General features: G+C 38.4%; 1 protein-coding gene across 1 annotated transcript in view; it reads right to left on the reverse strand.

Annotated features, from left to right (window-relative positions):
• Positions 1-12,977, reverse strand: part of ABCA12 (ATP binding cassette subfamily A member 12) — a 353,621-nt gene that overhangs the window by 132,051 nt on the left and 208,593 nt on the right. The window contains exons 6-8 of the mRNA XM_084999025.1: positions 12,763-12,916; positions 2,381-2,472; positions 312-409 (exon numbers count right to left, since the gene is read on the reverse strand). Of these exons, the coding sequence (XP_084855151.1) occupies positions 312-409; positions 2,381-2,472; positions 12,763-12,916 (344 nt within the window). The remainder of the gene's footprint in view (positions 1-311; positions 410-2,380; positions 2,473-12,762; positions 12,917-12,977) is intronic.

Here is a 12,977-nt window from a genome sequence, read left to right on the forward strand (position 1 = left end):
ACAGCATTCTTCTTCCCTGCTTCAGAAAATTAAAAGACCACATATAATACCACCCTATTTTTTACTAAATGAAAATCTTAAGTTCAATTAAGGGACTTAACAGAGAAGTAAATAAACATCCAAGACCTTAAGGAATTCAGAATTAAGCTTTTCATCAAAGAGCTCCTAAGAAGCTCCCTAAGATATTACTCCAAATAGGAAGGTTACCCCCAAACCTCTTCTTGTTTGAAAGACTCTTCTGTTAATTATCTAAGAGGCATTTGTTCAACTGCTTTTTATTATTAATCCAGTACAAAACTGAGTGAAATTACCTTTTCTAAACCAAGGATCCGGGCAAGCACTTGACTGCTGTTGAAAGTTTCTGCTCCAGTACTTTTTAAATCAGAACTTGGACTAGGAAATACTGTGGCTGTTATAAAGGAAAAAACAGATTAGCATACTAAACACACACACATACACACAAACATACACATGAGCAGGTTCTCATAAGAACTCATATACTCTACATGTGTATATGTACTCCACATCTTCCACAAAAGTTTCATACTGGAAAATGGAAAAGTCCATCAGTTTTTCCTTTCATATAAAATTGTGGTGGTTTGGTCTGCTCTTGAGTTTTTCCTAATCATTTTGGATGTCATTTGCTTTCATTCCAGTTTATATCATTAAATTTCATCACCAATATTATTGCCTAATAAACTGAATCATTTCTGTGCAGGCCTAGAGGATTTGAGGTGCCTCCACTAGCACCACAGATCCATCATATCCAACATCTGTTCAAAGGACCTGCCAATGCACATCTGGTGATAATGGCTTTTTTTTTTTTTTTAATTATCCAATTGGGAGGCTAAAATCTGCTTAGGATCATAAATCCTCTCCTCTACAAAGTGGTTTCTGAATGATATTTCAGATCAGAAAAATGAGAGGAAGCAATTAGTTTGGACTACAGTATACTCTAATTAAGTAATTCCCAAAGTGGCCTCATCCAGTGCTGTTTATAATGTGGCAGAGTGTTCTGGGCTAGGAGCATTAGCTACAAGAGTATGTTCATATCTATGGCATGAGTGGGTGCTCATTAAGCCAGTGTGTTAACTTTTATAAATTTTGGATATAAATACTTTGTTGTCCCCACAACAAAGAATTTTAATATTCAAAGATACAGTGACCTAATGTCAGTGGGGACTAGGCTCTGTCCAAACGCTCATGGGGCTAAAGAATTTACCAACTGTCCTTTAGACCAAGACAGTACATTTGTGAGATGACTGGCTGGGATAAGAAACATAATCATTAGCTACGAAGCACAGCAAAGCTTACTGGACCACAATAGTATGATCTTATTTCTGCTGTGCTTTAATCTGCTCAGCCAAACACCCAGAGATGATTCACAACAGCACACTAACTTCTCGGAACCATTCACTACCCTATTCCTATTACAATAAGAAAGGACTTTTCTCCCTTTGGTGATCAACTTGTATTGGAGTGGTAATGTCATAAAGGCTTAAATAAATACCCCATGGCATTTTTTAAGGTACTCCTTTTTTCCCCCCAGGGCACCAATCATATTGCAACACAAAGGAATCTTTGTTTTATTCACTAATGTATTTCTAATACGTAGGACAGTGCCTACATGATAGCAGGTACCCCATAAATATTTGCTAATGAATATAAAACGGTCCTGCTCTTTTGGGAGTTTATTCTCAATCTGTGGCTTCTAATGAGTGTTTCTCAAGACTACCTGCAGCAGAAGCACTTGGCCATAAGGTTCAGGAAGCTCAGCCCACAGTTATTGTGCACGCTAATATCCAAGAGCCACTGGCCTAGCTGTGAGTGAAGTAAGTACACAGTCACAATGAATGACTCAGATACTAAGTGGGAAAATGGGAGGATGATGAGTACAGCTGAAAAAGTCCCATTGTGGCAGTTGTTCTAGTACTGGTAGGGCAGGATGACTGACAGGGAAGGCACTTAACCTTGTTGGGGCTCATGGTCCTAATCTATAAAATGTAAAGTTTGGACAAGTCTCTGAGATTCTATCCCATATTTTTTATTACCTGGCATTCTAACCATCCCAGCATCATCTAACTGCAGACAACTGAAGAGTTCCTAGTCAATCCTTGGAAAGTGCCTAATTTTCAATGTTATATTAGTACTATTCAGGCTGGAGAGTCTTTCAGGAAGAACTTAATTTCCAATTATTCTAAAAAACTTTGCATAATTGCACTACCGCACTCATGCAACCATAAGGAACATTTAGATCTCTTAGGGATATTCTAAGAATTCCATCTTGTTTGAAAAGTTAAAAGTATAACTTTTAAAGATTAGACCTTTACTGGTTGTTCCAGAAGGCCTGTTCTAAACTGGACAGAAGAGAATAGCTTACCCAGTGATGTGTGCCTTTTTTCTGGAACTTCAGTGCTCTCGAGTGATAAATTGCTGTCCTTCTCCAGGTTGGATGACTTTCTCAGAATTTCACTAGAGAAGAAAAAGCAAAAACTCTATAACTTCACCCACATTAATTTCAGTTAGTTACAGCAATGTATTATGCAGCAGATTCCAGGGCTCTCTGTGGACTTTCAAATTTATAATCTACTTTCCAGGATTTTAATGACAAAACTCAACCTAACTATATACCAATGAATATATAAGGGCTCCTACAAGGTAAATTTTTATTCAGAGAAAATGGCCTAGATAAGGTTTAAAATAGTTATTTTTACTTTACTCTTACAGAAAGAAAAAAAGGACATTAGAGCTAAATAGTGAAAATATTTAGGATGTGTTTTTTTCATTTAAAAAGATGGTGTGTCCCAAATAGAGAGAAGTCTAGGGATGCTTCAAGGAATGAAACAAAGGTCTGCTTATTTGTCAATGAAAGAAAAACAAGTTTTCTATGTTAGTTCTAGATGGCATTTTGAAGATTATCAAAGATGAATATATGTAAGAAAGATTCAGGGAAGAAGAAAACGAAAACAGATTTATTGAAAATCTAGTCTGTGCTAGGCATGTGGTTGGTGTCATTTTTGGTGGCACCAGGTGTCACAGGAATAATGATGTAAGCAGGGTTTTAATTGTACCGAACATATCATGGCTGCAATAGCCTCATGTGGTACCAGGAATCCCTGCCCATCACCATCACGCCAGCTTCTGGAAGAAAACACTATTGGATCATCCCACCATCCAGTAACCCTCTTTTAAAAATTCTCTTCTTATTTAAGTCATTATTATTATTAAAATGGAGATAATCATACTTTCTTGAAAACTTGATATACCTAAAGTAAGTGTTTAAAATACATGTATTTATTTCAAGAGTGAAATAAGTTCATACACCTGGATGTGAATAATGTGACTGTGGTTTGGTTGTTTGTAAAAAGCCTACTTAAGGAACATAAGAATGGATATAAAAAGATAATGGAAAAGCAAGAAGTTCTGCTTGCTACTATGGTTCTATCTGACTTCCTTTTCAGAAACAAGATCTGAATCCTGGTTCTAGGGTACTTTACGATTTACAATTAGAGAAAAAAAATATCTTTTTTTTTTTTCCAGTGTGACCTTTTAATAGAAATGATAAGAAGAGGTGATATTTGTTTTCGTTCCCTAGTGTTTTTCTAGTATTCTCTATAAAATGTGCTGGTTGCTCCAAAAGTTCTGCATTCATAATGTATATTTGAATTATTCATGACCATGACTATATTCCCCTAAATCTTACATTTCTTATGATGACTATTTGGATGGGAAAACTGTTCAGATAAAAATAAAAACTGACCTGAACCTTTTCCCTTCTCTCAAACAGAAGTTTTAGAAAGTTTGAGAAAGTCAGGTTCACTTTTCTTTTTCTCAACATTTTTTTAGTTCAGCGTGAAATACTGTAAGGAACACTACTGAATATCAACACATTTTGGAAATAAAGGGGAAAACTGCCTTCATAAAAATTTTAAGGAATGGGGAAAACAAACAAACAAAAAACCAAAGGAGAATGACAAAGATTAAAATGAGCCAAAAGGAGCATGGGAAAACAGAGTCAATAATAAATGGGAGTGGGAGGCAGAGGAAAGAGGTTATAGGAAGCTAAGAAAGTATGAGCTTGGAGAAGCAAAAGCTGCATCTACTCTACACAGGACACCTTGCCCATTTTCCCACGTTCAGATAAGAGCCTTGAAACTATTCCTCAAGTTCATTTTCTTTTTTTTTTTCTTTTCTTTTTTTTTTGTCTTTTCGCTATTTCTTGGGCCGCTCCCGCGGCATATGGAGGTTCCCAGGCTAGGGGTCGAATCGGAGCTGTAGCCACCGGCCTACGCCAGAGCCACAGCAACGCGGGATCCGAGCCGCATCTGCAACCTACACCACAGCTCACGGCAACGCCGGATCCTTAACCCACTGAGCAAGGGCAGGGATCGAACCTGCAACCTCATGGTTCCTAGTCGGATTCGTTAACCACTGCGCCACGACGGGAACTCCCTCAAGTTCATTTTCTTCCCACCAAGCTGTTGGCTCAACTGCTCTGAACTTGTCTGACAGGAAATAGCTCTTCCAGACAGGAACTATGGAGGCCTCCTTTCTAACAGAACCTGTCCTTGACCTGGCCAGGAAGTGCCCATGGTTACACAGTAGCTTACACATTCCACATTACAGGAGTGGGAAGGTGGTTCATCTCCTCTTAGGTGGTACTGATATGGCTTTTTGTCAGGGACACAGCGCAGGATATCATGTATACTTTGCCATTCCTCTTCCTGCAATTTTTCCCCAGCTTTGTTTTCCATTTACAGTGTGTAGCGTGATAGAATGTGTCCACTGCCACTGAACAATGTAACTATTGTCTGTAAACTCTTAAAAAGGAAATCACAAAATAAATGTACAACAGCAAGTGCTATGGGTAAAAAAGATGAGTTAAGGCTCTAAGTTGAAATACAGCTTACCTCCCTCAAGCAAAGGTAATTCTTTTGAGTTCCTATTAAATTACTAAAGGAGAACAGGAAGGTGGCCAGTCTTACTGAGTTAAAGGTAATCCCTGAGCTTTCTAATTAGCATGACTACACTTATAGACAGCATTTTATGATTCTTAGAGCGATGGAAATATTACCTTTTCCATTATTTCACACAGTTTAAGCACCCTGTACATATTTGCTTTATATGACTTTGAAGTGTATTATGTTTATTTGTGTACCTATTCCTATCACTTTTCCATTTAGACTGTGACATCTTTGGAAGTAGGCACCATGATGATGATTCTTTTATTCCAAACACCTAGCATGGTACTGGACCATAAGATTGGATGGCTAATTAAGTTAAAAAGAGAGAGTACTGCCAGGGTGTAGAAGGAAAAAAACCTTGGAGTTAGTAGATATATTTTGAATCCTACATCTGCCTTTTCCTAAACGACTGTGGCCTCATCTGCAAATTAGGAATGATACACCTACCTTGCAAAGTTGTTGTGAATACTCTGTGAGATGTGCTTATCAAGTGCCTGTTTGGGTCCTGTCGTCATAGGCATTCACCAATATTAACAGTCAAAGTGCCCACAAAGAAGATGGTAGAGACACAGCCTCCATCATTGGTGTGGAGCTGAATCCCTGTACGTATGTATCTTTGCTCCCCACATAATCTTTCTAGAATACCATAAATTTCAAGATTGCTGGGCACCAAATGGATGCACCCATGTAGTTCATAATGTGGAAACTTGCAAACATTAGCTGGTAAGGTGCAAAGAGGCAAAGGATCTTACCCAGAATTTTGTAACACCTTCTCCATTTTGTGATTTAATTTCATCAGTTTACTCTTAAGAGGCATTTTCCATTTGAAGTAATGATCAGTTTTCTCCTTAGATTATAAAATTGTGGAGAAAAGTCTGTCTACAGAGCACTGTGTTGGCAGATGGTAGGATGTGTAGCACATGGTGAGTGCTGAATAATAGATAATAAAGAATATCACTTGGAAGAACTTACAGCTAAGGAAGCATCTTTTTAAAAATAGCCTGAAACTGCCTCCATTGTTGCCTACCTGGTTCTGCAAAGGTCCTTGGAAGAGGAAACACACAGAGGTGGCACCACAGACACAAACACTTAATCAATTTTACACTGTATCTACCATATTTATTGATAAACTCACTGACATTTCTTAAATTTCAACAATACGTAATATAATAGGCAAGTCAAATAAGAAAACCAGGGATTATAACATGATCATTGAAACAGCTAAGAAATGACATGCCTCAGGGATGGTGACAACCCATTGAAGGAGATCCTAAATTAGAATTATAACGTTGTATTTCTTATAGAGAAAGATCCTAGAGTCATAGTCTAATTCACGCCTCTTTTTTTTTTTTTTTTTTCCTTTTCTTTTTCAGCCACCCCACAGCATATGGAGTTTCTGAGCCAAGGATCAGATCAGAGCCACAGTTGCGACCTATGCCACAGCTACAGCAATGTTGGACCCTTTAACCCCATGTGCTGGGCCAGGGATGGAACTTGCATGATGGCGCTGCAGAGATGCCACCGATCCCATTGTCCCATTGCGCCACAGTGGGAACTCCTAATTCCCCATGCCTCTTGCCACCTTAAAATCTTTTTATTCATCCTTTCACTGAACTAGTGGTTTTCAGCTGGGGGCAATTTTGTGCCCCTCCCCTTCTCCCAGGAGACACATTTGTTTGTCATAATTGAAGGGGCAGTGATGCTACTAGAATCTAGTGGGTAGAGGTCATGGATGCTACTAAACACTCTACAATGCACAGCACAACAAGCAGCAATAATGCTAAGGTTGATAAAACCTGTACTAGACTGAGAAAAAGAAGTGAATTTACTCAGGGATGACTTATCCCTAATCCCACTCTCTAGGACCAACACATGAGATTTAAAAATCCTATCTGGGAACGCTGAATAGCTCTTCTTTAGCGCTTCTCTAGTATCAGAGAATCTCTCTCATACTATATCTCTCTGCAAAACTTAAACGGTTCCTGAATCTAGAATGCAGGCTCACCTGAGTCTGGAAAATTCATCTTCCGGGTGAGGCCAGAAAGCCTCAAATATTCAAGTGGCTCATGGCATCATTTAACTGCCTTTTACTGGGCCCAGCCACATGTACAGTACTTGGAGACGGCCTAGGGCCTTGCTTCTAAGATGTTGAAGAAGTAGATTCTGCCTCAGTGGCATTTATAGTGCTCTACTTTGAAAAGGAATTTACTAAGGGAAACATCTTGGATTCAAAATGTTAAATTTAAGAGACTAGGAGGGAAATTAGGCTCAGAGTAGCTTTACTTCTTCTCAGACATTTCTACCCACAGTCACATTTGGGAAATGTCACATTTATAGACATCATCATAATGGTAGGATTTATGCACTTATCCTGAATGTCTTTGTATTTCCTGTGAGTGGGAAAGGCTACCTGTGTGGGTGGCATCCATGTGTGCCCTGGTAAATTCTGCCTATAAAAGAAACTGCTTCCAGGAAAGACACATATGGCAAATCCTAAAAAGAAAATTCTGATATTCTTTTTTGTCTCTAAGGATTTGTTAAACTTCTTATATTTTTTCCCTTTTCCCCCAGAATTATAATTATATGGGTATGTAGTGACACCTGGAAAGAAGGTGTGAAATCTGTTCAGGCCCAATTCTGATTCCAGCTTCATGTGGCATTCGCTATTGACTTTTAAGTACAAATAAGGATGTTGCAATGTCATTGAGGCATCTTCAATGATTTGATAAGTTGTTTTTCCTGGCTACCCTCAAGCAGAAGACAATCATTGGAAATTTTTAATTTTTTTCATTATTTTATTGCATTTCATTCTGATGTTCCTTCCTTCAGAGGCATCTACACTTCAGATATAATCCCTGCATGCCCATGTTCAAAATACACCTTTCTCCTAGATGACTCACTTACCAACCAACAATCTGTATCAGTTAAAGTAAGATTTAGAAATACCTTAATATGTTGCTCTGCCCTCAGGTTTTTTAATATTCTTCAGAGGGACTCTGGAGATATGATAGATATAATAGATATCTGAGCTAATACGTCTCTAAAAGTTTTTAAAGGTACCTTGATGGGAAGATGAGGAAATGCCTTGGGGGTAGATATGTATGAGAAGCATGTAGAATATGGGGGGAAGGAGATAACATCATTGTATATTTCAGATGACTTGGTACATATTATGTTCTACCTGGACACAAGGCAGATTAATTTGGCAACACTGCAAGGGAATTTGTGATTTCTGCCATCACAGTCAATAGCAAAGCTATCTGCCTATTCCTCTAAACTGACTATAAAAGGGCTGCCACTGATTTCTTTCTTTTATTAAGTTCTGAGATTCTTCTTCTATGGCCTCTCTCAAATACACCTTCTTCTAGTTTGGTAATCACCACCCTATCTGTCCTTAATGATTTCACCCTCTGGAGAACTTCCCTGACATCTCCCTACCCAAACCTCTCTCCACTCCAAAAATATATCCAACAGTCAGATCCATGTTCCTCAGGCAGAAACAATGTCTCAGGGTAACTATGTAACTACTTACGGTTTGTTGTCTGATGTTCTGGGCACAGTGAGAACTAGACAAATATTCATCAAATTTACCATGTCATAGAGTAATTTACCTGTTTAGGAGTCTCTCTCTCCCACCAGACTATAAGTTTGTGTAGGGATGTGCCTTAGTCATCTCTATATCCACAGTGGCTTGCATGGTCTTCAGTAAGTGGTACAGGTTCAATACATTCTTACTCAATGAATTAACAATTTCACCTGTGTGGCAGTTAAGACTTCCTTCCACTTTTTGATAAGTGAAATTTTAACCTTTATTTTTACAAGAATATTCATTAAAATGCTTACTAAATGGTTATAAATTACTCTGAAATTAAAACAGTGTGAAACTATACATCTTACCTCATCTTTATGGTCAAATGAGAATACATACATGTTCACTTACCTTAGATTCCCAATAATATCTTTTGGTCAGTTTCTAAACACATCCATATTTTTTAATATTAAACAAAAGCCTTGGCACTTTAAAAATTTTCCCTGAATAGAATATGATTAGCTATGCTTCAAATTCTGTAGGAGCCATTCAATAGGGACAGAGATACAAATTTGTAAACCATGGGTAATGGATGAGTGTCAACATGACAGAGTCAGGGAGTAAACTCATTGAGGCAATTCCCCCAAGGTAGCTGCAGGAATGCTGAATTTCTTCTCCAGATAATGACCCTGTGAGATCTGTGAGATGATCTTTTCCATTTGCCAGCTGTATGAGCAATGACACAGCCAGAGCCTCCCACTGTTGTGATGTATGCTGAGAGACAGTGCAGTGAGGAAGGCCCACAAGGATAAGTCCCTTGATGTTGGATCATGCCTCATGCAAAAGAGCAAAAAAAAAAAAACCCCATAAATGTAATAATTTCTTCCTTCAGACAGCTAGTTACAGTTGATGCTCAGTTTAGTGTTGAATTTTTTTAAAGCACCTCAGTTTAATGCTTAGAAAAGTATGAATTCAATAACAGAAGGCTGGTGCCAGCGCAAAACACATTCAAAAACTTGGCCATTGGCCAGCAAGTAGTAACTGCAGTGTGATCTTGTCTTTCAGAAGAGCATTCTGTTAAAATAAACATGGTGGATCTCTTTTGATGAGGCCAAAGATGGCATTTTTTCCCCCTCATTTACAAAACAGAAAAGGAAGTCTGTTTTGTTAATGAGGCTATGCTAATGAGTCTTTCTTTACCAAAGGGAAGCAATTTAGTGGAATGGCTTACCTACTATGGAAGGGCTTACCTAGTAACCACACCCTGGTTTCCATGCATGGTTATATAAAGCATTAAAGTTAATAGCATGGTGGGAAATATCATTACTGCAATTTTATTACTGTACATAATTTTCTAAATTAAGCCCCAATTACTTGGTAGTTTAGAGAAAATACTGAATGTATAGCAACATACAGCTTCAGCTCAATAAAATACCTGGAGATTAGAATAAAACTTAAAAAAAGAGACAAGGTCTGCTATGTAGAGAATAAACAACAGAGGGTAAAATAAACCTAGTACTTTAATCCTTCTTCTAAAACCAACTCAATGGCTCATCTCAGAGAGCTCCATGAATTTGGTTTTCTGTTACATTATATAGAAACATACTTCTTTGGGGGAAGGCATATTTATAAACTTCCTAGATATTGGTAACTATCTCTCTCATTCTTACTTAGTTCTTCATGGAAAAAAAAAAAGATATGAAGAAGAGAGCCCTAAGTAGAACTATAATCCAATTTGTAAAAAATGGACATTAATTTTCCCATGTCTTCTCTAACAGTTCACAAAATGTCCATCTTACGTACAATTTCTTCATGATTTATCTGATTATATCAACTGAAAGCTCTCTCTCTACTTTATAAATATGGAGGATATCTTGCTTCAGAATCCCTCTGGCACTCTTCATTGCCCAGTCTCCTATTATCGTGGATTTAATATTTACCTTCCTCTGCTAGGATACAGGCATAGATCATGCCTAATTCACCACTCACAAAGGGACACATGAACTATCTGTGAACTGGTTAAATGAATAAAAATGCCATGCTTTCGCCTTATCTCTACACTGATTACAAACAAGGGGGCACAGGCTCTAGTTCGCTTTTGATCTCCTTGCAGAGATATACAACTAGCTGCTAGTTGAGGCATATGCCTAGAACATGTTAGTCTTGTAGACAATGCCATGCCATTTCCCTGTTTGTTTGTTTTAGAGCTGCACCTATGGAATATGGAAGTTCCCAGGCTAGGGGTCAAATCAGAGCTGCAGCTTCTGGCCTACACCACAGCCACAGCAACACCAGATCTGAGCCACATCTGTAACCTACACTACAGCTTGTGGCAATGCTCGATCTTTAACCCACTGAGCAAGGTCAGGGATCAAACCTGCATCCTCATGGATACTAGTTAGGTTCTTAACCTGCTAGGCCACAATGGGAACTCCCCATTTCCTTGTTTAAAATGTCCCAATGGCTTCTCATTATACCAAAAATAAAACACAAATCCCTTCCCTTTCCTTACCTGATCGATTCATGCTGTCTCCTGCGCCCTCCCGACCCCACATTCCCTACCTCTTTCAGCATCCCTCCCTATGTTCTAGCCATATTAGCTGACTCTCTGTTCCTCTAAATGATCAGGTTTGTCCCCACCTCAGGATTACTGGCTGTGTCTCTGCCTGAAACATTCTCTTCCAGATGTTCACATGCTGGTGCTAGTTTCTCCCTGTCCTTGATTGTCTCTACCCAGATGTCCCCTTCTAGCAGAGGCCCTTCTCTGGCCACCCTATTAAACTCTCACTTTTCAGTTCTTACCTCTTAACCTGCTCTATTTTCTCGCTATTACATTTATTATGATTAGTAATTACACTATGTATGTATCTGTTCTTTTCATACTTATTTTTCCATTTGAATGCTAGTAACAGAGGGGTAAAGAAATGATTTGGTTCACCTCTGTAATGCAGAATGGTGCCTGGCACTCAGAAATTTCTCAGCCACTATTTCTTGCATAAATTAATAAATGAATGAACATCAGAGTGCTTTAAGCATTAAGACTAAATACCTTACTGAAACTATGAAACCAATGGAATTAGCAACCCAACAATTATGTGTGTCCCAAGTAATTTCCCAGGACAATTCTCGACATGGTGATATGTTCAGTTAGTTACTCTTTTTAAGAAACTGTCATCCATATTATCTGACAATCAAAATCATGATGATAGGAGTTCCCGTCGTGGCTCAGTTGTCAACGAATCTGACTAGGAACCATGAGGTTGCAGGTTCGATCCCTGGCCTTGCTCAGTGGATTAGGGATCCGGCGTTGCCGTGAACTGTGGTGTAGGTTGCGGACACAGCTCAGATCTGGCATTGCTGTGGCTCTGGCATAGGCCGGTGGCTACAGCTCCGATTAGACCCCTAGCCTGGGAACCTCCATATGCTGTAGGTGTGGCCCTAGAAAAGACAAAAAAAAAAAAAAAAAAGACACATGCACACAAAAATCATGATGATAATATTCAAGGAGAAATGGTACTGCATGCCAATGAATTTAAATTAAAATTTTGGAACCAAATTACCTCTGATTATGGATAAATATAATCTTTTCTTAAGAGACACTTCAAAAAAAATTCTCTACCAGAATAATATTCAGATTACAATATGGTTCTCGATTCTACAGACAGTTGGGCTCTTGGGTGTCTCTTTAGGTTTAAAATCTCGGGATGTGAAACTGAGGTTTCAAATGATCTACAATTCCTATCTTTATTCTTTAGCTTTATCTCATACCATAAAACAGGACACACATTAGCCTCCTTTAAAGGTTGCTGTTCAATTAAGAATATTTTTGACTTCATTACTTTGATGTATAGACCTTAATTTCCTTATTTGCATTTCCTGGTTTCTGCTATTTGTAGAAGCAGCACACAGAGTAAGATAAATATGTCATTCGTCCAGGAGATAATACCCTTGACACTGCCCTACAGCTTATGCTTATGATCGAGTCTTAGGGTAATGTCATTGACAATTTGAGGTAGGAAAGAGAATCTCTGAGGGATGTTAAGGAGGACTGCCTTGGCTACCCAGTTTAAAAGGCAGTTTGAGTAATTTATCCAACTTACATGGTAATTCCAGTCTGTACTCACCTTGTTCATTAATATTTACTCCATCACATTTGTAGATACAGAAAATAAAGTTGTATATCTAATGTAGGATGGTTTCCTGGATATCTCATAAGGAAGAAAGAGCTGATTCCTCAAAACCACTGAACACACTTGGAAGTGCCCTTACCTGTCTTTAAATAGTGCATCATCAATTCCTTTTCTTCGAAGCAGATCTTGTGGCCCATAGGGTGTTTCTTTGCATTTAGAATCTGTGTCACAGAGTAGGGTTTGCAGGAACGGGAAGAAGCCGGTACTAGGAAGGTTTCGAGGTGCAAGATAACCTGAAAGTTAAAAAAAAAAAAAAATATCATTATATGTTCTCCTGGGAAGGGAAAGAAGTGC

This window comes from Sus scrofa, chromosome 15 (genome assembly GCF_054392235.1).
Source record: "Sus scrofa isolate SSC_HxYL_T2T_F1_AM1 chromosome 15, Sscrofa_HxYL_maternal_Yorkshire_Landrace_v2.0, whole genome shotgun sequence".
Lineage (NCBI taxonomy): Eukaryota > Metazoa > Chordata > Mammalia > Artiodactyla > Suidae > Sus > Sus scrofa.